This window comes from Passer domesticus, chromosome 14, assembly GCF_036417665.1.
Source record: "Passer domesticus isolate bPasDom1 chromosome 14, bPasDom1.hap1, whole genome shotgun sequence".
NCBI classification, from domain to species: domain Eukaryota; kingdom Metazoa; phylum Chordata; class Aves; order Passeriformes; family Passeridae; genus Passer; species Passer domesticus.
The window spans coordinates 1199150-1225450 of record NC_087487.1 but is presented as its reverse complement, the minus strand read 5'-3'; the positions used below and the strand labels follow the sequence as shown (position 1 = coordinate 1225450).

Sequence of the window (26301 nt, the reverse complement as noted above, 5' to 3'; positions counted from 1 at the left end):
TTCATTAAAAAACATTAGGAGTTTCTTCTGTCTGAATCACTGAGGCAGAATACAAGTGGCTGACCAGAAAAAAGTCTTGTTTCAGATGTCCAGGGTAATCTCATAAGAAAATGAGGCTGAAGTCTGTGGCCCTGGGAGCTGGCAGCAGGAGACAAGGCTCTTTCAGGAGCAGTGGTTTGTTGCCATTTGTTGGTTACAGTCTCGAAGCATGCTGGCAGTCTGTGCTGAGGCTGAGTGTCTTGAAGCATCTCCCTTGTTCTCAGGCTTGTTCTCTGTTTTTTCTCTCCAGCTTCTGGGCATGTTGTGTGCCTGTATAGTCCTGTGTAGGAGGAGTCGGGATCCTGCCTACGAGCTGCTCATTGCTGGTGGAACCTATGCCTAGAAGAGAATTCCAACATGCAGTTCAATCTTCCCCCACTTCCCTGGAAGGTGAACGGGCCAGGTTTACTTCCACAGCTTTCTTGCCCCAAGCTTAGTCCAAGCACACCTTTCAGACATGAGGGCAGCCGCACTGTGCACTGGTGACGGGCAAAACAACAGCTTTACACAAACCCATACAATTACCTGTGACTTTCACTGTTTTAGCCAGCTGTTCATGTATCTAAATGTTTTAGTATGCTAGTAAACTTTCTAATTTCAGAACCATTTGCAAGTTAAGTGTAATTTGGTTGATATGAAAGTCAAAGGATGTGTGCCTACTTTGGTAGATTACCTCTAAGCATTAACTGGCTGATTCCTGCATATAGAGAGAGGAAGTCTTAAACCTTCACTACATGGAACTTTTCTGGCCAAAGTTGTACAAAGGAAGCCAGCTGTATTTAATTTGAGAAGAAAAAATGTTTTAATCTTGCCCCTCACCAGTGTCACTTTTAAAAAACAAAAAAACACTTAAGTCCAGTACACTTTATATATAAAGAAATTGTAGGGGGAAAAAAAAACCTAATCAGTTTTAGGATTATGTGACTGCAATTTTGACCTTCAGAGATCCAGTCTTTCAGACTTAGTGGTTTAAAATACAAGCTGGCTTTTCAGGAGTATAATGTATGCACTACTGTTCTATAATGAAATATTTCATTTTTCTATGAAGAGCGTTTTATGTGTTGAGTGAACTGTTAGACTGTAGACCTTCAGTTGGTTTGGAAACAATGTAGCCATGTAGAGTAGCAAAGTGGTCTGTGAAAGTGATCTCAACTGTAAATAATAAACCTGATTAAATAAATCTCTGTATATCCTCCCTGTAAACATGTCTTGTTTTCTGTTCAAGATTCCATTGTATTTGGTCCAGTGGAGTCTGGGTGTGCTGGATACACAAACTATGTGAAGACAACTGTTTGGGGTGGCTTCACTTCTATAGATCTGAATTTATGGTTTGCTGGAACCCTGATTGTATTGTATTTCTTCTTTTTATTTGAAACAATAGCAGTGAAACACAGAACAACAAACTTGGCTGAACTTGATGGAAAGTTTACATCATGTGCATACAATTAAGGAAGAATCTGTTGCCTCCAAACAGTGGTAATGAATAACTTTACTGTAACTACTGTATGTCAGTTATGTTTTAATGTGTCTTGCATTATTCAGATACTTAGTCACTGCCCTACTTTCAGTGTCTTCGGGTTCTTCCTCCTTTGCAGAAGCCAGGAATGCTCAGAATTTTTACCAGTTGCTTATGTACAAAGCAGACATGCTCAGCTAAACTGACACCAAGATAATCTCTTAACTAAAGAAACATCACTCAGAAAAAGAAAATTCTAATGCGTACACACTTTTGAGGCCAGTGTGGTTTCTGGGGGATTTTTCTCAGTGCTGTTACACTGCCGTGGAAGTGTACCTATGGAACACTGTTAACTTCTAAAGGTGGGTTTCAGATGATACTCCCTTTCATTCTTAGTACAGCATGTGGCTCAACCCAGAGACCTCCTGACTGTGGTATCAGATTTCCCAGATGTGGCAGCAAGCCTGCTCACTGCATTTGATTATCTTCATATTGCATATTGTAAATATGGAACTAGTAAGATTGAGATGACCCTGGCTTGTAAAAATCAGTGTGGAGGTTGTATGACAGACCTGTGTTGCACAAAATAAGGCTAAGGATGCTTAAAAAGGTGGTCAGCTCTTAGCAGCTGCAAGGCAGAAACTCCACAGTCATGGGCCTGCATATGCCCTTGGAAGTGAGGATAGCTTGGGGGAGATAGCAGTGCTTGTTAATCTTGCTGGAAGACATGGATTTGAAGTACAGATGACTTGACAGTACTTGCATGTAAATGAAGGAAGTCTGTTTCCTCTTTAAAAAGCAGAATATTTGTCTGGAATGTGGAAACTACTCAATATTTTACAACTTTTTTTATGGTCTAGACAAAGCCCAACTGAACTTTTAACTGCAGTGCATTTTAGGGGACAAGGGCTGATTTAGTTTCATTATAGCTCTTTTATTTCCTTGATTCCTCTGTCTGGTCTTTTTAAGTTCCTGTATGAATTTCTTCTTGGCTATCTTGTAGCTGAGGAGTCTGAGAGGGCTCAGTGCAGACTGCACAGGAAATTATTCAGACTGAGTGAATCTGTGTGTGCTGCATGGAGCTCTGCTGCAGCACTAAACCTTACCTGATCCAGTGGAGTTTTAACACAGGAAACTAGAATTGCCTTCAGGGTTTTTTTAATTGGGTTTTGTTGTTTTCACTGCTGTTAAAGTGACTCAAGTACATTGCAGTGCAAGCCCTGTGCTTTACTGCCTTTCAGCACCCTAATAGGAGGCTTATGAGAATTGGAGGGTTGCATTCAGACTGTGGTCTAGTAAGGCATGATCCTCTCCATTTGCCTTAATAAACAGAGGAAAAGTGGTCTAACAAGCTCAATTTAACAAAGTTAGTGAAAAAAGAAGTTTCTGCCTTGATAGCCAGAAGAGGACAGCTCATGAGATTCTTCAGTACTGCAGTTTCAGATGAGATTTGAGCTAAGTCCTTGTGATAATAATATCAGTGATAGCCTTCAGAGTACAGTTAGTGGATCTTGTAACTGACTTAATTTTGGGCCTGAGCCAAATCCCTCTGGAATGCACGACAAGTCTGCAGGTGCAGTGGATCTTTGGTGTTCTGTGTGCTGTGTCCAGCAGCAGCAGCATGCTCTGGGGTGACTGCAGTGCTTGGAGAATGCCACCTGAGCCTCTACCCTGCTCCTTGCAGTCTTTGCTCTTGGGTGCCACTTCTACTGACTGGGGCAGCTGTCCTTGCTACACATAATAAACTCAGTTTTACTTCTTTGGGCCTCTCATAGCTGATCCGTTCCCCTGGAGCTGCGTTGAGCAGTTGGAAAGCTCTCTTGGGGGCAGCCTCTTTTAAACCATGATGTAAGCTTGGGCTGTTGCTGAAAGGCACGGAGCAGACTTCCATCTGTGCCACATCTGAACTGGTGTGAGCACAGAGCCTCGTCTGCCAAACTGCTGATGGGATGCAATGCTCTATGAAGTGGCAACATAACTGGCTGCTGTAGGCCATGCCTGGCTGTGGGAGGGTAAGGTGCTGGCAGTGTTAGCCTGTTTCCCACTGTCCTGCAGATCAGTCTCCTATTCCTGGGCTGCTTCAGCATGGGTCTCTCATGTTTGTTGTGATAACTGAGTTTGCTATTTATCCATCTCAGTTTTGGGACTGATTAGGAGAGAGCAAACTCATTGGCAGGTAGCAGAATTCTGTTGCTGCTGCTCTGTTGAAAGTCTGCATATGATCTGATTTTGGTGGAGCAGTCATGGTTTGCCTGTGCCCGACACAGCAGTAGGTGTAAACCTTGCCCTTCTACTGCCACATGAAAGGATTATCTGCAAAAGGCGTACAAGACAGTCCTGTAGCAAGTTGTATTTCCTTCCTTTACACAAGGTTTGGTGTTTAAAATAATGCTAAATTGCAAGACACTTGTTGCTAGGTGGAGAAGGAGGTGCTGGGGAAGCACAGCTGCTCCATGGCCATGTGCTGCACCCTGGACATGTTTAATGTCCTGGCAGCTGCCCAGGGTGGCAGAGGTAAATATTAGATTTGTCCACCCGCTCCTTTATTTCTTCAGTCTGGCAATTGCCTTCACTGTAAAGGTTTTGTGCTCACAATACATATTTAGTCCAGGCACATGCCTTTGATTTAGTCCTTGCTGTGGCTGCAGTAATCCCTGCTGGATCTGTGCCTGGCAACAGATGTTGCTTCTTTCAGTGTCTGGACTCCAGGACAGCAGTTCCGTTGTTCTGTGTGGGGTATTTACACTGCAGATGAACACGAAGTTTATTCAGCATTTAAAAGCAGGGCAGAGTTTGTAGATTAAGTGTGGCCATGAATTTAAACTGGCACAAGTGAGAGACTATCAGAGCTCCTGTCTGGGGACCTGAGACTTGGTGATCCTGCTGAAGCGAGCAAAGAAGCACTTCTTTCTGGTGATATGCACTGAACCACGTATTTTCTCTCACCTCCTTCTCTTGACCCTGAATGCCAAAGGTATGTCAGAGCTTTTGAGTTGAAGCTTCTTTCTTTGTCAAGGGAAGCCTGCAGACTGGGTTGCCTGGGGTAACGTGAGCCACAGCAGCATGGGACCATGGAGTTGTTCCTAGTGGCACTCCAGAAAATAGACAGCTTTGCCTTCATTTGGATGTGTGGTGCTTCAGGTACCAGCTCTTTTAACCAAATGGGCTCCTGCCCCATTTCAGAGTATAATTAGGCATTTTCCAGGATAGCTGTCTGTCAGACCTTTGCTAGGTTAGGCTGTGACTGACAACTGGAATGTACTTCCCTCATGTAAATAAAACATTTAAGCAAACCACGGGCAGTTGTGGGGTTTGACAGTATCTAGGATGCCTTGCATGCACAAGCAGTCTGCTCTAGAAAACCACTTCTGAGATGGAGTTGTGAAGTTTTTCTCCCAGCTGAACAAAGGAAGCAGCAAGATCTGCTCTTGTCTGAATGAGTCTGCCACTGAATTGCATTGAACAAATCTGCCAGCACATGAGGTGTGTGCAGGGGTGGTGTTCATACATTCTCAGCTGAGAGTAGGAGAGGGATATAGCAGCTGTGGCAAAGGGGGCATTGAATCCTGTGCCAGCCTTTACCAAGCACCTCACAGGCAACAGGCAGGACTGAATTCCCAGTACACGCTGTAGGACTAGGCACTCGTTGTACTTCCAGAGCTCAGAGAATGCCCCATCCTTGGGGAGCATGCTTGGAGCTGTAGCCTTGCACTCTGTTAAGTGCTTTTGCCCTTTGAGTGCAACGTCCATTTTGAAAGCTTAAATCCAGCGTTTACCCTGATAGCTTTGTTTCCCCCTGTACATTAACACCTTCAGCATTGAAAAGTGCACTGAGGATACGTTACAGACCCTGAGGAAACACAAGTTAAATTTAGAACTTGTGCTGATAAGTGCTGTGCTTATAAAAGCTGGCACAGGACCCTGCAGAGCAGGGAGGATGCATTTCTCCAGTTGCCTTCGCTCCCGCTTTGGTTTTGCATCCTCCCATGGCTGCTGAATTGAGCAGTGACCTGGTGAAACCTTTAGCTGCCACTTAGCGGAACAAAGTCACTGTCGCTTAAGTCTCCCTTCCTCAGCCAGGGCTCAGACACAAGAAGGGCTGTGCAGCCTTTCTCTAAAGACAAAGCACTTCTCACGTCTATCAGTGCATTGAAAGCTTTCCCATTCACTCTTACGTTAGCGTTCTTATCCTGGCGAGGTTAAAGTTCACCACTTTCCCAAGAAGTTCCTCCATGGACTGTTTTCGGCTTAAAAATTCAGAACAATCCTTCTTTAGATGCAGCTGTTGAGCGTTTGTGTCCTTGCAGAGTGGAAGGGAATGCACTGAACTCCCCCAGAGGCTCCCTGCACTGAGTGTCAGTGTTCTGTCTGTAGCCCCTTCCTCAGAGCCAGCCAGTCCTGTTACAAAGCGAGCACTGGGTACACAATATAATTTGTCCTTTTGTATGACATTTTCCATTGCAAATATTGATCCGACCACCACCCAGTGCTTGCTTGTTTAGGCTGGGTCTGAGATTGAACAATCACCAAAATGCTGAGTGTTGCGGAAAGATTTTCAGCTCAGCCTCGGAGTGGATTACAAGCTCCCCATGATGAATGGGGAAGTTGAGGGGTGAGGTGCGACTCCTCCAGAGTCACACCTTTGCTTCCGAAGCCATTGATTTATTCAAGAGTTTAGCCTGGGCTGCTTGAACAATCCAAGTGTGTAACACGCGGGAAAATTCATTCAAGTTAAGATGGAATGTCTTGGGCTGTCCTGTGTCCATTTACCCTGAGGCAGAGGCTGCGGTAAATGCCTGCATTTCAGTCAGAGAATTTCAAAGCACCACTTTTGCAGCTGTAGCTCCTTCAGCATTGCACCCATTAACACACTGGTTACTTCTCTTTATGGCTGCCTTGATTTGGTGTTCGCTTGAATTCTGGTAAGGGCAGCAAAGCTGGGATACGCATGTTGGTTTAATCTTCCAAATCTGGTTAACAATGGCTCATTTAGATCCGGTAAGTAAAATTCCTCCTGCCTTCAAACATCCTCTTAGGGTATTTGTTCCCATTTGACCTCTGCCCCCCAGCTGGTTTTGTACACTCAGTCCTCAGGATATGTGGAATCCCTGGTTATAAACTCGAAGCTGTGCTCAGAGTTGTTTGCCTGGCGGTTTTGGATGATACTTTCTCCTTAGAAATTTCAGGTATGTCAGCTCTGATTTCTGCCGATTTTGCTGGGAGGTCACGGTGATTTCTGTTAGAGTTTTCTGTCTAAAAGCAAGATTTAGTCTGTGCTTTCAGTCAGAATAGAAGAACACAGTACATTTGCCTTGTGGGCCAGTGTGAGGAACGGAATGGCTGCAGCCACATGTCACCCAGCAGTGACAGGCTGCCAATGTGCTCTTAATGGTGCCCCTGCAGCTTTGTCCCAGATCAGGTGTCAGCCGTCCTCTAGCAGCTGGTCGAAGAACAAGTTGAGCACTGTACCACATGGAACTGGCTAATTTCATGGAAGAACATTATCCAGCTCTTCTTGAAACAGATCAGATTTGCACTGTGCAGGATCCAGGAGTGACAAATGTGAGGTAACTGTGGCTCTGAGCAAAATGTAAGCTGGCTGCCGAATTTAGGTAATTGCCAACAAATAATAGATGATGGCTAACAGTTGGAGTATTCTTTGCTCTCTAAGTGAACGTGGTGTTGGCATTTCGTTAATAACCAGGACACTAATTCCTCTTCCAGAATCTCATTCTCCGCACAAGTATTCTTCCCCTGCAAAACCCAGCACACCAGCCCTTAGCCGGCATTTATTTTCCTGAAGGCAGATAAGACTCAGCATCACAGCTTTGTTTCCTGTCTTGCTCACTAGCTCTGAGTGTAGTTCCTGTGTAGGACATGGGAAGTACTGCTATTCATGTGGCTGGTGACTGCTCTTGTGTCCAATGCCCCAGCCCTGTGAGCTGGAGAGGAAAGAGATGGTGCTGAGCAGCCTAGGCTGCTGTTCAGGCCTCTCCAGTTTGTCCTGTCCCATGCGGAGTTGTTGCCACTCCACACTGGAGGTGAACAGTGACTTTTCATCTTTTCAAACCGTGTTTGGGTAGCAGGGATGTAGAGTTCCCCCGTGCTGCTCAGTTGAGCCATGGCACAGTGATACTGCCAGGAGCTTCTGTGGTACCACGGAGTGTGAGTTACCCACCAGTGCTGAGCTGGGTGTTCCTCAGTGCCCCCCAGGCTCCTGTCAGACACCCAGCACCTGGTGCTTGGCTGAAGTGGTCTCCTCTTGGATCCACGTGCTTCCACTTCCAACTGCATTCAGTAATAGTGAGGTGTGAGCTGCAACTGGGAGAAGATTACCTGGAGAGGAGACTCAGGCCACGAGTTCAGCTCTTGAGACATGAGGTATTGGTATTTACCAATATTGCTGATGGGATGTGCCTTGGCTTGCCCGGCCCCTGTGTCTGAACCAAACAGTGGCAGCTGTGGTGTTTCACCCCAGAGACACTTTTGGCTAGCTGGATGTTACAGCTGGGCACATGGAGACATGTCCAGGCATGCTGGAGCTCTGGTGGTGGCAGGATGGAGCTTCCTCCCGTGGAGGGTCGCTCCTCAGGTTCCCTGTGCTGGAGAAGCTTTAGGGCGATGGTGAAGGAGTCAGTTCTGATGGAGGATGTTCATCCAGAGTTTTTATTCTGGCCCACAGGCCTCCAAATCCAGCAACAGCTCCAACAGAGCCCAGGCTGCGTGGTTGCCCGTCCTTTTAACCCAGGGAAGAGGGGAGGGAAGGGAGAGGGAGCCACCAACCAGGTACGGGAGAGGAGGTTTCAAGGGACAAAGGACACCTGGCTGGCCCAATGCACCCCGGGGTGGGGGGCATCTCTTGAATCTGCCTAATCACTCAAAGCCCTTCTGGAATTCCGGGACTGACAGCCAGTGCCCGGCAGGGGTGGGGGAAGGAGAGGTGACTGACACACCTGCGAGGGAAACTTCAGGAGAAACCCGGGGTGTCTGAGGCAAACCGTGACATCAGACCACAACAATGAAGGAAGCCAAGGTCAGAGTTACCTGGGTATGCCCGTGATCTGTTACCACTCTGGCTGATGTGTGCTGGGCTTGTCCACACCACAGAGCTCAAGCCAGGGTCCTGGGGGAGGTGGCAAACTCTTCAAGCCTTGACCAGGCACTGTGCTCCTGCTGTTGCTACATGCCCAGCTGGGAAGGGGTTGAGCTCCTCTTAGCTGCCTGGCTGCTGGAAATGCTGGAAGCTGGCTGGCTCCACGGATCACCGAGCTTGGCAGGAGGCCTGGCTGTGTTGGCTGTCCAAGAGCTGGGTCTGGTGGATCTCTGTTTCTAGTCTGATACTGCTGTGTTGTTACTACTGGCTTGTGGGCTCTTAATATGAGAAATCTCTTCTGTGCAGAGATGGACCTCACCCTGTACTTGCAGACATTTCCTAATTACGTGTGGTTGTCATTGGTTAAATGTTATTTCATACAGGTTTTCCTGTTCTTCTCCTTAATTGGTAGTAAATGGTAAAATAAAACAATGTTTTGACTTTAGTATAAGAATGCCACTGGAAAGGACCCATTTCAGCCTTCCACCTTAGCTGATAATTGAAAAATAACTTAATTGTGTCAGTTTTATTGCCCAAATGTTATCAAACTGGAGAGGAAGTGTTAATAAGGGCAATGTTATTAAGGCAGTAACGTACAAATGACCTTCCTGCTTTTCCTACTGATGGGGGTGGGTAGATGGATGACACCTAAAATGTGGATGCTCTCAGAGGGTGTGGGTATTTCCTGATATCTCTGTTCTATTTGTGACAAGTGCTGCCATGCAGATAGGGCAAACTGAAGAATTTGGCTGATAAGTAGTTCCAAGCCATATCTGGACAATGTGAAGCAGAGGATTCATGAGAAAACACTGCTGCTGCTTTTTCATTTCCTGAACAGTCTGGAGTTAGCATGTGGGACCCAAATGCTGTGACACTGGGGAGAGTTTGAAAATACCTATAGCCTCTTGCCATTCAACAGTGTTTACCCGACAGAAGAGGAGATTGGTAGAAAGAAAATTGGTTTCCTGACTTTAACATCAAAAATATGGAATGATTTGATGGGAGAGAAACAGCAGCCACCATTCCACCTGCTGTCTGTTGGTGATGTAGACCATGTGGTCCATGGCAGCAAAGATGATCTGCAGTTGGGTCTCAGGGCAATCCAGACTAGGCCCTGCAGTGCCTTGTGTGAAGTTGGGCCCCCAGGGAATTGAGGAGTCCTGCAAAATCTGTGTGTCCCACACCAGTAGAGAAGGTGCATCTCAGTGGTTTTGGGGGTTTTTTTCTGTTTATTTAAGATAATCTGCAAAATATCCATCTATTTTTATTTATTTATTTATTGGTTCATTACATTCTTCTTTGTGGAAGACTGAGTGTTCAAGAAGTGAATACATTGGATCTCTTGTGCTTTTGGTTTCCTCTCCTGCTGTAGCTAACAAGGGATGCTGTGGCTGTCAGGCAGCCTCCCCTCCTTCTGTCCTGGCTGAGCTGGACCCACTGTGCGCCTTTGTGTCACTTGAGGTGTGTCACAGAAGCCTCTCGTTCCCTTCCAGCCTGGCCAGTGCTGGTGCCAGGGGCTTGGGGCCCTCCAGCCCTGCTGTGGATGTGCTGGGGGGAGCTGGGGAGTGTGGCAAGGACAAGGGAGTGTGGCAAGGACTGCCAAAGGGAAAGGGCCTGGAACTTCTGTTCCACCCTCGAAGGAAGAATTGAATAAGATACTGCAAGTGCCTCTTCACTGTGTTTCATTTAAGAAAAGATTGCATTGACCATTACACCTTTTTCTTTTGTCCTGATTTCTCTTGTTTTCTTTTGTGTGTCTGAGCTAACAGTCCCTCCATTGCCTTTCAGATAGCAATAAGATTATTCAGATATCAATAAGATTAATTTTCATTGTCTTGATTCAGTTTTAAGGCCTGAAACTTTGGCAAACAGTCATTCTGCCCCCAGAAACAGTTTGCTCTGATTCAAATTAAATCACCAGGTTTTAAATTTTAACTATCTTGAAATGCCAAAAAGGGAAGAATGGCAGAAACTTCATCAATCCCTTGTACAGTACAGTAACAGTTGGAAACATTCTTAAATATTAAACTAGAAAGACTGATAGAGCTGAAATCTGTGAAATGAGTTGAACCTGCACAGTGCACCATCTCTGAAGAGGTTTTGTTGCAGAATGAGCCCAGGATGTGCCTGTGGCAGAGGTGCAGAGGCTGCAGGCAGCAGAAGGAGCCTGGGCAGCAGAGGCTGAGCAGGTGGAAGGGAGGCTGCTCTGCTGACATTGCAGGGAGAGGAAATTGGCAATTCTCTGGGGCTCAGAGGAGAGCAATCAAGGCAGTGCAGCACTGCTGCAGGCTTGGCTCAGCTGCTGTTTGTGTTGTTGGATTTTTAAACTTCATAATCCCAGAGAGGCGTTAGGGAAACCTTCCAGCCAAGACAAAAGCAAGCCTTGGGCACATCATCTGTCCCAGAATCCAGAGCAGAGCAGAGCCCATGGCTAGAACGGATTTCATTGTGTTAGGAGATGGTTGTGATGGGGACTGTCTCAAGATTTCCTATGAGAGATGTGTCCTGGTCCTTCAGGTGCTCCTCTCTGGGTGCATTCACTGTTTTTTTTATTTTCATCCATGACTGATAAACCATCGTCTGTCAAAAATGCCAGCATGGCCTGTGCTTGGAGAGAAAGGGATCCGTGGCAGAGAACGTGGCTGTCATGACCTGGGTCCTCCAGCCTGCAGAAACTGCACTTGCTTCTGTGATCTTTCCCTTTGCACAGCTGAGATCTGGGCCAGATTTTACTCCCAGGATCACCAAGCTTTGCAACGCTGCTGGCAGCACAGTGTGCTGAGGGTAGGACTGTGCCAAAACATGCAAGCCCTAATCTCTCAGGAGTTTCTTCAGATAGTGTAGGTCAGGAGAATAATGGGATGAGGCAGGAGCAAGGGAGAGAAAAGCGTGGTCAGTTGGTTATTTCCTGACTTGTGGTTGTAAAAAACATTATTATTGGGATGCTCTTGGCCAGCTGAAGCAGACCTTGGGTGCTGTTTTCAGTAACAGAATCTTTGTAAAGTCTGAGGACTGTGGATTCTTTCATCAAAGCTTTTGGAGGTAAGAGCCTGGCACGAAGCCTCGCTGCCCGTTCCTCTCCGCCGTCCACCAGCCGTCGTCGTTCTCTGCGATGACAACCACGGTGTCTCCTTCACTGATGTCCAGCTCATCCACGTTCTGAAAGGAAAAGGGAAAGAGATGGGCATGGCCTGACACAGCAGGAGGGCCCAAGAAGTGTCTGGTGGGGTTTTTTAAATCCTGCTCTTCATCAACAGTCTGCCAGTGTCCTTCTGGTTCTGAAATACCACACAGGGAGGGATGAAGCGTTTTGGCTATTTCTTTAGGATGCCTCCAGGGTGCCTCCTCCTGCACAACCTGATGGTTTTATCACTGGGAAGTCCAGAAGGGGTTAAACACCACTCTCCTAAAGCAGCTCACCATGACCTGCATAGTCTGCAGGTGCTGCTAAATAGAGCACAGCTTAATTCCCAAGAGGGATAACAGTGCCTCTGCTAATCCATGCCTGAAATAGGTCTCTCAGCTCTTTTAGCAGGGGACAGCAGTGACCAGTGGGGGACAGTGACTCTTGGCCAGCAGTGACTTTCATCCCCAGACAAGTGCAGCAGTTGCAAATAATCCCCGAGCTCCCAGGCAGCCATCAGTGTTCAGTGGTGCTGTCCTATTTTCCATAGAAAACCACTTTGCTGCCCACAGTGTAGTAAATAGAAAACAGCATAAGGGAGGCTTCCAGAGGTGTCAGCTAAAACTGAATTTAATGCACCTGAGTAGGTAAGAACGGACTCAAAAAAGGACAGGCCTCAATATACAATATACTAAAGGCAGTAACAGGCTCTTTTCTCAGCAGGGAATATCCCTGTGAGGCACAGTTTTAAGGGACTCCTGGAGTAATGAGGTGATCCAGTATTCTCCTTAGGGGAGCTGCCATTAACAATGAGATGCTTTCAACTGTGCTTGCATGAAATTTCATGTAAATAATAAAAGAAAGTTTAAAATGAAGAAAAAAAAAACAGTGTTGAATAAAAGGTATTGGAATACTGCTGTACCTAAAGGATAGTGCCCCTTTTGAGCTTTTTCTCTGTTTTCATAATTTATCTGGCATTTATCCATTTTGTTACTGTCACATTTCTTCAATGTTGGCTGTTGGTGGCAGGTCCCTTGGTGTGAGGCTCTCTCTACACTGAGACATAAAACCTCCTGAATGCTGCTTCTTTTGCTGATCTAAAACTAACAAAAGGAACCTTTAAATTGACATGTAAAGCAAGTGGGGTTGGAGTCCATCAGAATTAGCAAATATTTATAACCAGTCCATTCACAACCTCTTACTAATGGTATTCTGCCTAGCTAGGAGTCAGGGAGAGTTCAATATCCCAGTTCAGGATCTAGGTTCTCTTTAACAGCCTTTTGTTGGCAGATGAACCACATCCACTGGGATTCTGCAGCCTGCAACATGGAAGTACAGGGAAAGAATGTATTTTATGGGATTCTGTCCTCTCCAGCATGGAGAACCAGTGCTAAACTGGAGCAGGACAGTTCATGCCCCTGGCTGTAAGATGACAGTAACATCTCCTTCACAGAATTTACACTTTCAGGATGTTTCAGTCAGCATCACTTATTTTAACTGTGACTCTCTGAAGTGTTTACTTTGAAGCGTTTTTTTACCTGGGCTGTGTAGTCATAAAGTACTCTGTAGTCCTGTGATGACGTGATCTCAGCTTTTTCATTTACCAGAATGGATGCATAGACTCCTTCTGTTCTCTCTGCAAAGGGACGGGGAAATAAGGAAGAAACACCCAGCACAGAAACAAAGAGTTCAGTTGCTTATAAAAGCGTGGGATCATATGCAAGAGTTCACAAATACAAGGCTTTCTGTTCTCCCTCTGCCTGGAGATGCACACGTATAGAAAAGCTGCTGTGAGCTGTAGGTAAATCTTGCACAAAAACTGTCCCCCGCTGATGGGATGACAATACACCCACTGAACTCTGTGGGAGGTCAGAAACCAGCTTCAGCCTCAGGTTGGGAAAAATGTTCCCCCTGGTAAAACACAATCCAAGTCATCCAAGGAGGGAAACACTGGTTAAAATGGTTTAACAAATTGCTACTGGGGGTATAAAATTCCAGCAGTTCCCTGGCTTACATAGGACTTTTCCCCTTGAGAAAAATGGAAAATACTGTGCCAAGGGGTCACCAGATATTTTCCAATGGTTTATATAGTTCTCACACAGCTATTTGTCATGGACATAATTTTTTTTTTGCTGATGTTTTGTTTTGATACAGCTTGTTGTAAGTAGGGAAACTTCTCATTTCTTCCCAGCATCTGCCTGGGGGCTTCCCCTGCTGAGCACCAAATGCAGCAAGAGAGTCTGGGCTGTGTTTCTGGGTGCCCAAGCAGGCAGGGCTGACAGAGGCAGTTGATTTGAAAGCTGTTTGAAAACAACTTTTCTTTTGGTAAGAACTACAGTTAAAATACTTTTGTTTACTATCAAATCAATAAAAATGTAATAAACTGTTACCTTTTACATAGTCAAAATTCTGTGTTTTAAATATCATCTGATAAATTCCTAGTTATAAGGATTACAAGACAACAATATAACTGTGAGGTGAGATGGATATTTGTATTCATAAGCCAGGTGCCTGGTGTGTTAAAAATTTTATGTATTCTGTGGGGCTTTTTAGTGGTAGTTATGCTACACAAGGAGAAAACTAATATCTATGTCAGACTGCTGCTCTGAATGTACAGGCCCCCCCTGCCTAGATGGAGGTTTTGAAGACTCTGTGGATTGTCTGGCACTTAAAACTGGGAAATTTGTTAATACACATCCAAGCAAAATTAATTTCCAGACTACTCTTGCCTGCCAACATGTGAATATCTGCTGTACATTTCTGCTCCATGTCAAAGCCTGGTTTAGCAACACGATCTAAACCAAACACATCTGGTGCACTGATTTCCTGCAGAGCATACCCAGAGGAGGGGCTGAAGGAGTGGCTGTTTCCGTGTTGTTTTTGCTGCTCCCATGCAGCAGTCCAGAGAATCTGCAGAACCAAGAGAAGCCAAAACCAAAGTGAGTGAACAGGCCTGGGTATGAGCATTCCTTCATCTCAGCTCTGACTCAGCCTTCCCTCCATCTGCTTCAGAGGAGATGTCATCTCTTCCCATGGCCTTCTATTTTCTTTTATGCTGTAGATATATTTACCATCCTTTAAAAATGTATTTTTAAAAATGCAGCAGACTATTGAACCATCAGCCTTCACTAAATTGTGCATGAAATGAAGCAGATAATATTTCTTTGTAGACCCAAAGGCTCATGGTGTGAAACTCCAATTAATCCACAATGTTGAAATGATGAAAATTGCTTACAAGAGTTGCTTATAAGAGATTAATATCTCTTTGTGCTTAAGGGAAACCCTGATACAATTTAAAATACAGAGCTTGTGTAACAAGCCTTTCTAAAAGCTGTGAGTTTGAGTTTTTATTTTAATCTATCCCTAGTTATTTCCTGTATCACAGCTGGGTACTGAAGACTAAGTAAAAGTGAGAAAATGGGTTAGGTTTCTCAAGCAGAGATAGAAATAGCATTGCATGCTTGAGGCATATTTAAAGGGTCTGATTTCTCAGCTAGTGAACATTCAGTTTTTCTGGAACATGGATATCCTCTCTCAAGAGTTCCTGAAAGACTCAGGCTGAGTCTCTCCAGGCTCCTTGCCCATGCTGCTCACAGTGGTGCTCTGAATGGCAGTACAATTGTCTTATGTAACTGCACAGGATGCAGCACTGAATTCATTATTCGAGAAGATCCAGTTTCCAACTGAAAAACAAAGCATTGTGTACAACCCTGAGCAGCTCCCTGGCCAGCCTGGACCACGTTCCAAATGGGAGATCACTGCCTGCTCCTTGTCTTTGCCATGTCATAGGGCTTGTTAAATTTTAAATCTCTCTGCTTTAACTGTGATGCCCTCCCCACTGTGAATTTGCCATTTTAGTATAAAATATTTAAACCAATAGAGACACCACGCTCTTCTGCTGTTATAACTGAATCCATGTTTTAACATTACTAGCAAAAATTAGGAAAATTGCCTCCGTGACCATCACAGTTTTTCCAGCCTGTGTTTCCTCCTTTGGTGCAGACAGCGAGAGCAGCTCTTTGCTCAGCCGAGTGCTGCAGGCACGGAGGCACGGCCCCAAAGGAAGGCTCTTCCAGCCCCTGCTCCCAGCCACATTCACCCTCACCCTCCCTGGAGCGAACTTTTTTGGGTGCTCCGTGCCCTGACCCAGCGGGAAGGAGGGAACGAGTGCCTGAGCAATTGTGCGAGGAACTCATCACCCCCTGTCCTCTCCCCACCGGGGCACGGCACGACTGCTCTCACTCCGTTTTAACACCTCCACGTCTCCCGTGCACCTCCTGACACCTCGTGCTACACGGGAGGAGCAGAGCCCTGGCCGCGGTGCTTTGTGCCCAGCTCGGCTGTGGCTGGGGGAGATCTGCGGGCTCACCTCTTGATCACGCCGCAGGACTGCGTGGGGCTGCTGCCGCGCCGGCCGGGCTCCCGGCTGTAGTAGCTCTCGTAGCCGATGGCATCTGCAGGGCAAGGAAAACGAGATGCTCCAGCAGGAAACACTGCGAGAAAAGCTGTTTTCTCCCTGCCAGGATGCGACCTGGGGCTGCTGGAGCAAACCAGAATCTACCCTCACCTGGAATCTGCCCTCACCTGGAATGAGGATGGAGCAGCTCAGGGGAGCCTGGGGGCTTGGCAAAAGCCATTCCAGGGGCACCTCGGCCTGAGGCCATCCCAAGAGCTGGGACTGCCCTAATGAGGAAGGCACTTTCCTCCATGGCTGTTTCTTCTATGGCCTCAAAGCTCAGGATTTAAGGGGGCAGAGTATGGTCACTGAGTGCCCTAAACCGGGTCCATGCAGAATTTGCTGCAGCACATTTTGTTTCTTCTTTTCTCAGTGTATCCAGTCAGGAATTTTTGTCAGAGCCGGGGAGATTTCGGAGTGTTATTGCCTGCAGCAATAAGGAGCAATTTCCTGGTGTTTGCTCGTGTGTTTCCCCACCTCTCATACCTCCCCCATCCGCCTCCTGAGAGCTTATTTGCTGTTTACCCAGAGATATTTGGGTTTTGTTCTCTCAAACACATTTAGGTTGCAGTTCTTTCGCTCTCCCCTACGGTGTCGTTAAGTGTGAAATTCAGACCATTTCCAAGTGCAACTTTACAGATGAAATAGTTACAGATGGATTTATTTGTCAGCTCAGAGCTCCCAGTGCAATTCTTACAGCTGGTGGCCACGCAGCCTTTCTGCCTGCTCGGTGAGAGCCAAACAAACACGAGTGAAGCCTGTGAGAGTGTTTTATCTCAGCCCTGATACCAGCAAGTTAAGAAAGACATTCGACTTGGGCTAAAGGTTATGTTGACATTCTCACACTGCCACACAGAGCTACAGTGTGAAGAATCCCGACAAATAAGACTCATGGTAATTAGGGAGTTTTCTGACCAGTTTAAGGGTCTCCTGTTGCCCTTCTGCACCGTCACCTTGGTGCAGTTTCCAGCCTAGAGGGCACTGTAAGACTGGGTAGAAAAGGAAGTGAGCAAGACCATCAAGGTTTGGTCAGGATGAAGGTTTTCTGCCACACAATGCAAAATTACATGTGGGTTTCCTCCTGCCTTTTGTAAATAATAGCACAGATCAACAGCTCACCACGTGCTACAGTGCACACTCATTAGCCAGAGCTGTGGAGAAATTAGGATATTGCTTCCAGAACATGTTGCCTTCTAGAAGGTGGAAAAAATAAACAAAACACCAAGTCAGGTTTTCTTTGCCTTTCATAAAACTCTCAAGGGTTTTTTCCACCTAGTTCTTATTAGAAATGACTCTGACATGGCCAAGAGCTTTTTGCAGAAATTTCCTAGGTGACTGGAGTATGACAAATCTCATATAGGAAAAAAACCCCAAAAACCTAAACCAAAAAAACCTAGCTGAGAATGATGCATTTCTTAGTATACAGAAGTTGTTTCACACTGTTGCAAGGCAAGTTCTGCTCTCTGCCATTGAAAGTGTAATTTTTCCTGGGTAAATTCTCCTTATCAGTGAATTTAAATCTTCTATGTGAAGAAGAATAATCTATAGCAGCAAAATGGCATCCAGTATCAATATATTAGTTTTTAAAAATTCCCAAAATCCCAATTTTTAGCCACCATAAGACAAATGGCAAAAAGGCTGAGTGAAAAGCAGGCCTCAGATAGCTCAGTGCTGAGTTAGTGGCAGCACCCAGCTCTGCTGAAGAAGGGCCTGGGGTGTAATTCCTGCCAGCTTGGAGCTCTGCAGTGTTCTTGTAGGTGATAATTATCCACAGGGATCAGGCCCTCACACTGCTGATCTTGTGCCTACAGCTCCTAGCATGGAAGGGTTTGTGTAGCTCTCTGGTGTTGCCTGTTGAAGTACTCAGGTGTGGTTTGTGTCTGGCCATGTGACACATCAGACAGCTCCTTTCCTGCAGGATGTTTGGAGAACTCCTGCCTGGAGCAGCAGGTTTTCATTTTCTAGCTGCTCTTGTCTCGTGCTGGGTCGGTCTCCATTTCAGACCAGAGGTTTTGAACACTGAAGTCAAGGAAAAGGCAGCTTTGGCTTGAATGGGCAGAGCCTGTGAACCTGACAGCAGTTCTGTGTGCTGGGACAAAGCCAATTTAGTTCAGAATTTCTCCCAGCCAAAGCCTTGGCTTGTGCAAACTTCCTGAGAGCAGAAAATTTGTTATTCCCCACTGGGCGTGTGGAACAGAATAGAAAACTTCTCTGTGCTGCAAACGAAGAGGCAGCGCCTCTGCCAAGGGGTGCAGTTCCTTGGTAAGGTGGCTCTGTCTTGTCACCACTGCAGGAAGCTGAAGTTGCCATTTCTGCAAGGCAATTTGCCACCTCCTTAGCGGTGTCAATTCAGCTGTACTGTGAAATGAGCCTGGCTGCAAAGCCAAAACAAGTTTTTTCTTTGGAGGGTTATTTTTAAGCTGGATCATTCTGCTATCCCACTTAGAGCATCACTCAGGCAGCGATGGCAGCACAGTGTGGGAGAAGTGAGCCATGGCAGGTGGGAAAGAAAAGTTGGAGCAGAAATTCCTCCAGCTGGTTTCACCTCCAAAGGACATGCACTGCACAAACCATCTGACAAGATCAGTAGGTATAATTACCTGGAGGTTGTGTTCCTGTCATTTTTGTCTTAATGAAGTAGTCTATGTCTGACTCTACAACACAGTTCTCCAAGCTGACCCGAACCTCTTCATACATCTACAAAACAGAATAAAATACAAAATAAAATTAATTTAACTTTTAACATTTCACCTTGAATTAGCAAACAATGCTCTTGTAGTAATTGTCCCCTTAAGAAACACTTCATACTTGGTACATGTCTGGCCTGGCTGCTCTTTAGCCTGCCCCCTGTACCAATATTCTTGTAAATCTGTGCTCTGCATAGTCTTTAAAGAGAGCAGGACAAAGGCAGTCCAGAAGTTTTCAATAAAGAAATTAATAGCAGGAAGCAACCATTCAAAGTCAAATCTAGTGTATTCTTTACATCTCCCACTTTGGAGGCCATGACTGGATGCCTTTTTTAAATTGTGTCAGAGCCCAAATACACTCAGCAGAGTGTGCTGGGAGCAGGAAGCATTGCCCAGCACACCAAGGAGCACACATGCCAGTGCCACCAAGCATTGTGACAGTCTGTGCCACAGACTGCCTGCATGCACACATGCATCTGGGCTGCCTCTGGGAGAACAGGAGCGAGATGTTCCCCTGGAGGGCAGGGCAGGGCAGGCTGTACCTCATCATCCTTCACGCACTGCAGGGACAGCTGGTTGCAGTGCACCCACAGCGAGTTCCGCAGGATGGTGATGCGGTCGCACTCCTGCAGCTGGAAGACCTAAAGCCAAAGAGGAAATGTGATGTAGCCTCGTGGCATTGAGTTATTGGCTCTGCAGGTGGGACAGGGCTGAGGATGCAAACCTGTGCTGAGGGCACCATGGTAAAGGATGTTTTTTTTCAGTGGGTGATGAAGCTACATCTACTGTTCGTGCTCAAAATTTGTTCTAATTGGTTGCACCAAATTAAAGTTATATTTTAGAGACAAAAACAAAGCAGGGGAGAGGAATCCAGATCTGGATTTGACTGCTACCTCTGCTGTTGAGGATTTCAGAGTCAGGGTGCTGTCTGCCCATCACTGAAATCTGGATGTTTAACAGATCAGTAGAGTACTGGCATGAAAGGGTTGTATTTATGTTAGAGTTAGAGGCAAAAGTATCCACTTCTGCCATCTAAAATGTCTCTGTAAACTTTTCTCTTTTGAAAGTACTTGAGGCTCTCTGGAGTTGACTCTGCATATTGAAGGTTATTTTTGTGGTAAAGAGAAGGCATTTTTCTGTCTTCAGAGTTATTCCCTTCCTTCATCTGTCTGGCTTCCTCATGTTGCTGCACTGCTTAGGAAGAGGGAAGGGGGCTGAGAGAGAAGTGTGAACTGATTTGGGGGAAGAGGCAGATAAGCTCTTTCTTTAAAAACATGAAAAAAACCAAATCACCCCGATCTCTACATTGTACTGTTAAAAGTAGAACAAAGTTTTGGTTTTCTATGAGGTGTGAAAATCTCAGATGCCTCCAGCCATCTGTTTCCATCTCTATTTGCTAGTAATTATGTCCAGAACACCACAAACGTATACAACATTCAGCAGAACACTCAGTTGGGTATGCTTCCTGCCATCTAATAACTTACCAACTAAACAAATCCAGAAAAAGCAATCTGTCAAGGGAGTAAGCTGCTGTGGGGACTGGTTTCTGAGAGTAATTAAAGAGAGCCTGCAAGGGTGAGGATGAGTGTTTCAATGCTCGTTCTGATTAGAAAGCCCTCGAGGCTGCTGAAACAGCACCAGAGCCAGTGGGGAATTTTCCAGGTAAATGGTGTCCTGTCAGGAAACGCAGTTAATCCAAGAGGGAGGTGTAGTGACTCTGGCCTTTCAAGCCCTTGTCAGCACCCAGGAAAGCACAGCTGGGTGCTGTGTTTGACACATCCCTCGTGCTGCTGGAGAACCAGGGCATTGCACCACAACGTGGCACAGCCCCTGTGACAAGGGCCACCCCAGAGCTGCCACTTGCCAGCCAGCATTTTCAGGCTGTGGTTGTCCAGCACTCAGTTACAGACCCAAGCAACCCCAGCAATTCCACATTATCCACTATGCAGCCACAAGTGTAGGATTCTAAGCTGCTTTTTGTACTAATTGCTAGTTAAAAAAAAACAAAACCAAAGAGTATCAGTTCTCCTCTCTACAAGCACTTTTAAAAGAAGGCATTAAAGATGCCCTGGCTTTCTGAATGGCTGTTTGGATTAAGCAGTAAGCAGGTCACAAGTTCTGTGGGCTGGCCAAGATTTAGCTATATGGGACAAAAAAGAGTGTGAGGTTGTGGAATACTTCACTGGTTTGTTGGCTTTTTAAGAAGGGAGAAAATATGCATCTTTGGAAGACTAAGGCTTGGCATCATATCTGTGGAAATGTCTGTGCCAGTTGTGGGGCTTTTCAGTCCTCTCAGATGGGGAATATTTAAGAGGAAGCAGAGAACTGGAAATGTATCCTCCTGGCATTTTATTTTATGTGGAAATAAAGCCTGCAACAAGTAAATATAGCAAAATCAGACTTCAGCAGATGGGAAAATGTACTTGAAGGATTACTGTGATCAAATGAGTGGCTAATTTGGATGCCAACCAGTTCCTGTAAATTGTTGTGCAAAACTTAATAGCCAAGTGCTCTTTGTCCATCCTCAGTAAAATGGAGATAGAGACTTCTCTACCACTGCTTTTTAACTGAAAGATTATTTCATGGCAGAGGACAAATATTCTTGCAGGTGAATTTAAAGTGCTATGAAACATAAAGAGTGACTGGGGTATGTAGCAGTTCATATATTGCTCCACCTCTCCCACCTCTGCACTTATTCCCCTCCTTTATTTTCACATAGCTATGCTGACCAAGCAAGGAGAATGTCAGTGACACAGGAGCAGCTATGTCTAAATAAGATCTAGTTTTTGCAGTAATTTTGCAAAGACATCTGTTGAGACTCCACAAAAAGCAAACAGCAAAACCCTTGGGATGGCATTTCAGGCCTTAGACTGAAATCTTCCAATGGGATAAAACAAAGAGTGTGCAAACATCACTGCAAAAAGTCAATGTTTACCTCACAGGTTTTGATATGTTCCTGTTCCCACTCTGTCCTGACCTTATCCAGCTGCTCGATGTTCTGTTTGTAAACGTTCTCTGTAAATAAACACAGACACAGAAACCCAACAGTCAGGGGAAAAGTGCTACAGCCTTTCTCTCTTTCCTCCTATTGGGCCTTTCCTGTGATTCCTACACTTCAGGCCTTGGTTTGCTTAGGTATCACAAGAATATGTGAGCTTGTAACTGGTGGGGCACAATAATTATTGTGCTTTTTTCTTTGTAGCTATGTGCTAGAGTAAGGATCTCTCTGTATGGTTTGCAGATCAGTTATAAACTTTATGGCAGGGATAACACAATTCAGAGATGAAGAGCCTGGACCGTGCTTGGGCACTGAGCATCCTTAGGCTCTTTCCAGCCAGGTGAGCCATGGGATTTGGTGTAAGCTATTCCATGTGGAGGGAGGCACAAGCTGAGCTCCTGAGCCAGATCAGGTGTGTGCTGGCCTGTCCTCCTGGGCACACACACGTTTGTGGCTGGAGATCACTGCTGTGCTCATGCACATGGGCATGGGGGATGTGATTTGAGCTGTCTCAGGGCCAACTGAGTGTCTACTGTGCTTTCAAACTTGCTTCAAGAAGAGCTTTTCTTCCCTGGGTGAAGTCCCTAAAGGAAGTCTTCTGTAAATTCTTTAATGCAAGCAGGACACTGGCATTTCCACAAAGGGGAGTGAATGCCAGTGACTGTCACGTTGCTTCTTCATTAATATCTGGGTAGATGACTCTGGGAACCCTGACAGCCTGGGTGATTTGGATGTGTTCTATCAAAATCCTGTGCTGGTAGATCTTTGGTGAGAAGACTCATAGTTCAGTTCAGCTGCAACAGCATCACCTGCTTCATTTGCTGCATCTCTGCATTGCTTGGCTTTGTTCTGGCTCTGAAACAGGAAAAGAAACACCCCAAATTAACTTCTGACACATTTTTGCTTCTGCCCCCAGTTTTTTGTGCTGCCTGCTCTCTTTTCCCCTCTAGGGGAAAGGCTCTAATTTGCAAGCACTTCCTGGCTGTCCCCCCTTTATGCACAATTCTGCTGAATGTGTGCTGTGGAGAAGGGACCAGAATGTCCCAGGTGCAGCCATAGATGCAGTGACTTCAAGGGAAAGCTTTCCATTCAGACATCCCTGCCAGAGGAGCTCAGAGCCAGTGTGATCCAGCCTGAAGCTGTGCCTGCTGGCTGAGCTGTTTTTCCCTCAATTGTTTGATGTGCTTTTCTAATAGATATTTGTAAGCAGAAATAAATGGCAGTTAAAATTCTTCATCTTTCAAGCTCCTCATGTAATACTCAGATGAAAAGCTTTTAAAATACTTTACAAATGCCAGATTATTTCCCATAACAACTCAGAAGCCTAAGAGTGAAATTCACTTGAAGTAGAAGTTCTCTGTTTTAAAAACCTGCAGCTTTTAGCCAATGAGAAAACAGCCATCACTGACAGGTCTGTACCCACAGGTCCTTCTGCACAGATGGGGATGACAGCACAGTGATGCTCTGCTCATCAGTGTAACACATTCTTCCACCCTGCCCTTGAAGACCAGGCTCAGGTAGGGGCTCTTCTGATCATATTCCCCATCACAGCTGGCTGGGAAACCTGGAGGAAGCAAGCTGGGAACCGAAGTTTCATTCTTATTTGCTTCCTGGCCCAAACTGTTTGCAAATGCTGAGCAGAATTAAACAGCTTGTGAGCTGCCTCTGTGCATTCCCAACGTGCTGGCACGTTCAGGGAAGAAATGGCAACGGAGCACCCTGGGATCCTTCTGCATGAAAGAGCTGGGTCAGGTTTAGCTGCCATTGAAGCTGTGAAATGTTTGGTGTCATTTTGGCAGGGCCAGGATTCCATCCCCTCTTTGCAGCTAAGCTGCAGGTGTTTGCTCATCAAAGACTAGGGAATGCTGGAAATAAAATGTAAAGTTCTGATGCTGTTTTTAGAGTCTCCACACCACCACTCCCCCCTCCTTGAGATGATTTTTGATCCTTTTTGCTTACACTGCACTGATTTTTATCGAGCCAAAGGGAGTTCATTTATTTTGTTTTCTCCATCTGTTTCCCTGTAAAATGTTCCCATTAAAAGTTAGTGAATTGTCAGCTGCAAGTATAAAGACGATGCAATGAAGGACTGCAGTGCCTTAATTTCCAACGATTTATTTTTGAGTCTGTAAATTTAGTTGAAATTAAACTCACCATGAGGAGAAAAATGTTGAGGAAAAATATGCATTTTAATGCAAGATGCTACGCCTACTAAGTGTAAGAGACCAAAAGGCAAAACTAACGGCATGACATATTTTTGACTTGTTTCTTTTTTGTAATGAGTAATATCAGAGAAAAATCCCATTCAGTTTCCTTTCAGGATTCATAGAGCAATTGGATCACAGCCTGGGATAAATTAATTAGATAACGTCGTCCCTTCCCAGAGGATTCTTTGGGGTTAATTTCAAGACAAAGCCCCTGGCATCCTACAGAATGGATTAATTGTATTCTCTCCTACCTGGAGAAGGCAAAGCCCCATTTCCCCCCACTGTCACCTCAGGTACCTTTTCTGTTTGCTTTGGGTTGCCTGCAGCGCTGGTGCGTTCAAAGGACTGCTCGGCCTCGTCTGCCTCCCTGCACTTCTGCTCGTAGCTCTTCTTGGCCTGGGGGCAAAGAGATCACACGTGAGGGTCTGCCTGGGGCAGCAAGGCTGGCTTCCCCCCAGACATGTTCCAGCCACTTCTCCCTTTGCAGTCTGGGGCAGCAAATCAGTGCCCAGTGTAGGCAATGGAAAAAATCCCAATGGCACCATAAGGAGGCAGGAAAATAGAACTGAAACATTGGAACAGGGGCTGACAGCACAAATTGTATCCTTTTCCTGCAGCCCTGAAATTGTTTGCTTTGTACAACTGCAACTCCCGGCAGGGGTCAGCAATGCAGAGGCTGCTCTACCACCACTGGTGCACCAGGCATCTGCCCAGGAGCCCTGGAGAGATGAATTTGGGAGCCCACATTCCCAGGGTGGCCGTGGGGTGGGATGTCAGGTGTTGCCTTGGCCATTGCTCCAAGCTGTGAGGCAGAGCCAGCACCCCATAGGCAACAGTCTTGGTGTAGTTCTCAGAAACAGGAGAAATCTTTATTTGCCCCCAAACATCTCTGTATCTTAGAGATGCAATTAGAACCACCACATTTCAAAAAAAAAATTGACTAGTACATTTCCAGCTGTAGCACTGACAGGTCTGCAGCTACTTGCCTCTAGAGGCAGTTGCCCACTGGAAACCAAACCCAGCTGCCTGTAGATTCTGTAGCTGCAAGCTTTTCAGATGGAAAGGATTCCTCCTGCCTACAAGATTCCTTCACTGTTCTTAAAATTGCACTTACACACACTGAAAAATTACATTTACTCCTCTAAGCACCCTTGCCTAGAGAGAATGAAATCCTGTTTGACCTGGGGCACCATTCATCCTGCATTAACCTTCTGGAGACTTTTCAGTGGGTGCAGCAGGGAAGATCAGCTTCCTCCTCACAGCAGGAGTGACATCTTCCCTCCCTCACACACTCTTGCACACTCACACAGCTTTGACCTTTCTTTAAACAGAGGTACATGTGATACAGATTTTACTGGAGCCAGTTTGCATCAGGAAACCTGCCCAAGCCCTCCCTGCTTACCTCCATTGTTTTCTTATAATGGGACAGTTTGCTCTTTTGCATCCTCTCCATTGCAGACTCGTACTGCAAGAAACACACACAAGTCAGCAGTTCTTGCTTTGGACTTCTTCCTCCCCCTTCCAGCAGCAGCATCAGGAGAACCACAGTCAGGGCCTTTCTATAAGCCACCTCCCTCAAAATTCACTCTGCTTTTATAAATGACAGGTTTCTAAGTGATACAGAGAGCATCAAAGTGCCAGGTAAAAAAATAATCCCAGATAATTCTGCTTCAGTGGTTTCCATTAATAGCAGAGAGGATGCAGATCTTAATTTTCTTCCTTTTTTTTTTTTTTTTTTTCTTTCTTAAGGAGATGAAATACTGCAGCACCCACTCACAGTGGGCTCTGCCAGCAGGGCTCCTTTGCTGCTGCCAGAGCTTGGTCCCACATCTCTGCAGACCAAACCACGGTCTCACCCACATGAGCACAGGTAGCTGCCCATTTTCAATCCAAACAATTCCTGTCTCTTGTGTATTCCACTGCTTCTGGCAACTTTATGCTCAGTGTGATTTGATTTCCATGCTGGAGTCATCTGGGCAGTGTTGGAAGGACAGTGCTGGCTTCTCTTCCATGGTTTTAGTTGTGACATGCCCAGCTTTATGTGACATTGAGATATGCTCCTGCTGGCAGGGGATGGCTTTCTTCAGGGGGACTTTTGGTCCTTTAATCTTTACATTCTTCTCAAGCAAAACTCTCTCCAGGCTACCCAGATGCTTGTTTCAAGTTGGGCACAGTCCTGAGACAGCTTCAGTACAAATCACAGCATTTTGGGAGGTTACCAAAACTGCTGACACCATTCAG

The 26301-nt window shown here is 45.8% G+C and overlaps 2 protein-coding genes and 2 long non-coding RNA genes across 5 annotated transcripts in view; 2 read left to right on the top strand and 2 right to left on the bottom strand.

The window, feature by feature from the left end:
• TSPAN3 (tetraspanin 3) overlaps window positions 1–1242 on the top strand; it is a 21708-nt gene extending 20466 nt beyond the window's left edge. The window contains exon 7 of the mRNA XM_064388693.1: window positions 290–1242. Coding sequence (XP_064244763.1) covers window positions 290–382 — 93 coding nt within the window. The 3' untranslated portion in view covers window positions 383–1242. The remainder of the gene's footprint in view (window positions 1–289) is intronic.
• LOC135280618 (uncharacterized) lies at window positions 664–9564 on the bottom strand. The gene is made up of 2 exons (XR_010347499.1): window positions 9484–9564; window positions 664–9361 (listed from the first exon to the last, which is right to left on the bottom strand). It is a non-coding gene; the product is annotated as an uncharacterized LOC135280618 (long non-coding RNA).
• LOC135280616 (uncharacterized) lies at window positions 4202–26301 on the top strand. 2 transcript variants are annotated; one of them, XR_010347497.1, is made up of 4 exons: window positions 9680–9783; window positions 14545–14651; window positions 23279–23370; window positions 25810–26301. It is a non-coding gene; the product is annotated as an uncharacterized LOC135280616 (long non-coding RNA). The 2 variants fall into 2 exon arrangements; XR_010347496.1 differs by lacking the exons at window positions 9680–9783; window positions 14545–14651 and adding an exon at window positions 4202–4469.
• The window catches only part of PSTPIP1 (proline-serine-threonine phosphatase interacting protein 1), a 50355-nt gene continuing 33860 nt past the window's right edge, over window positions 9807–26301 (bottom strand). The window contains exons 6-15 of the mRNA XM_064388686.1: window positions 25463–25525; window positions 24358–24456; window positions 22663–22708; window positions 21791–21870; window positions 19398–19496; window positions 18769–18865; window positions 16082–16166; window positions 14552–14622; window positions 13251–13348; window positions 9807–11747 (exon numbers count right to left, since the gene is read on the bottom strand). Of these exons, the coding sequence (XP_064244756.1) occupies window positions 11616–11747; window positions 13251–13348; window positions 14552–14622; window positions 16082–16166; window positions 18769–18865; window positions 19398–19496; window positions 21791–21870; window positions 22663–22708; window positions 24358–24456; window positions 25463–25525 (870 nt within the window). The 3' untranslated portion in view covers window positions 9807–11615. The remainder of the gene's footprint in view (window positions 11748–13250; window positions 13349–14551; window positions 14623–16081; window positions 16167–18768; window positions 18866–19397; window positions 19497–21790; window positions 21871–22662; window positions 22709–24357; window positions 24457–25462; window positions 25526–26301) is intronic.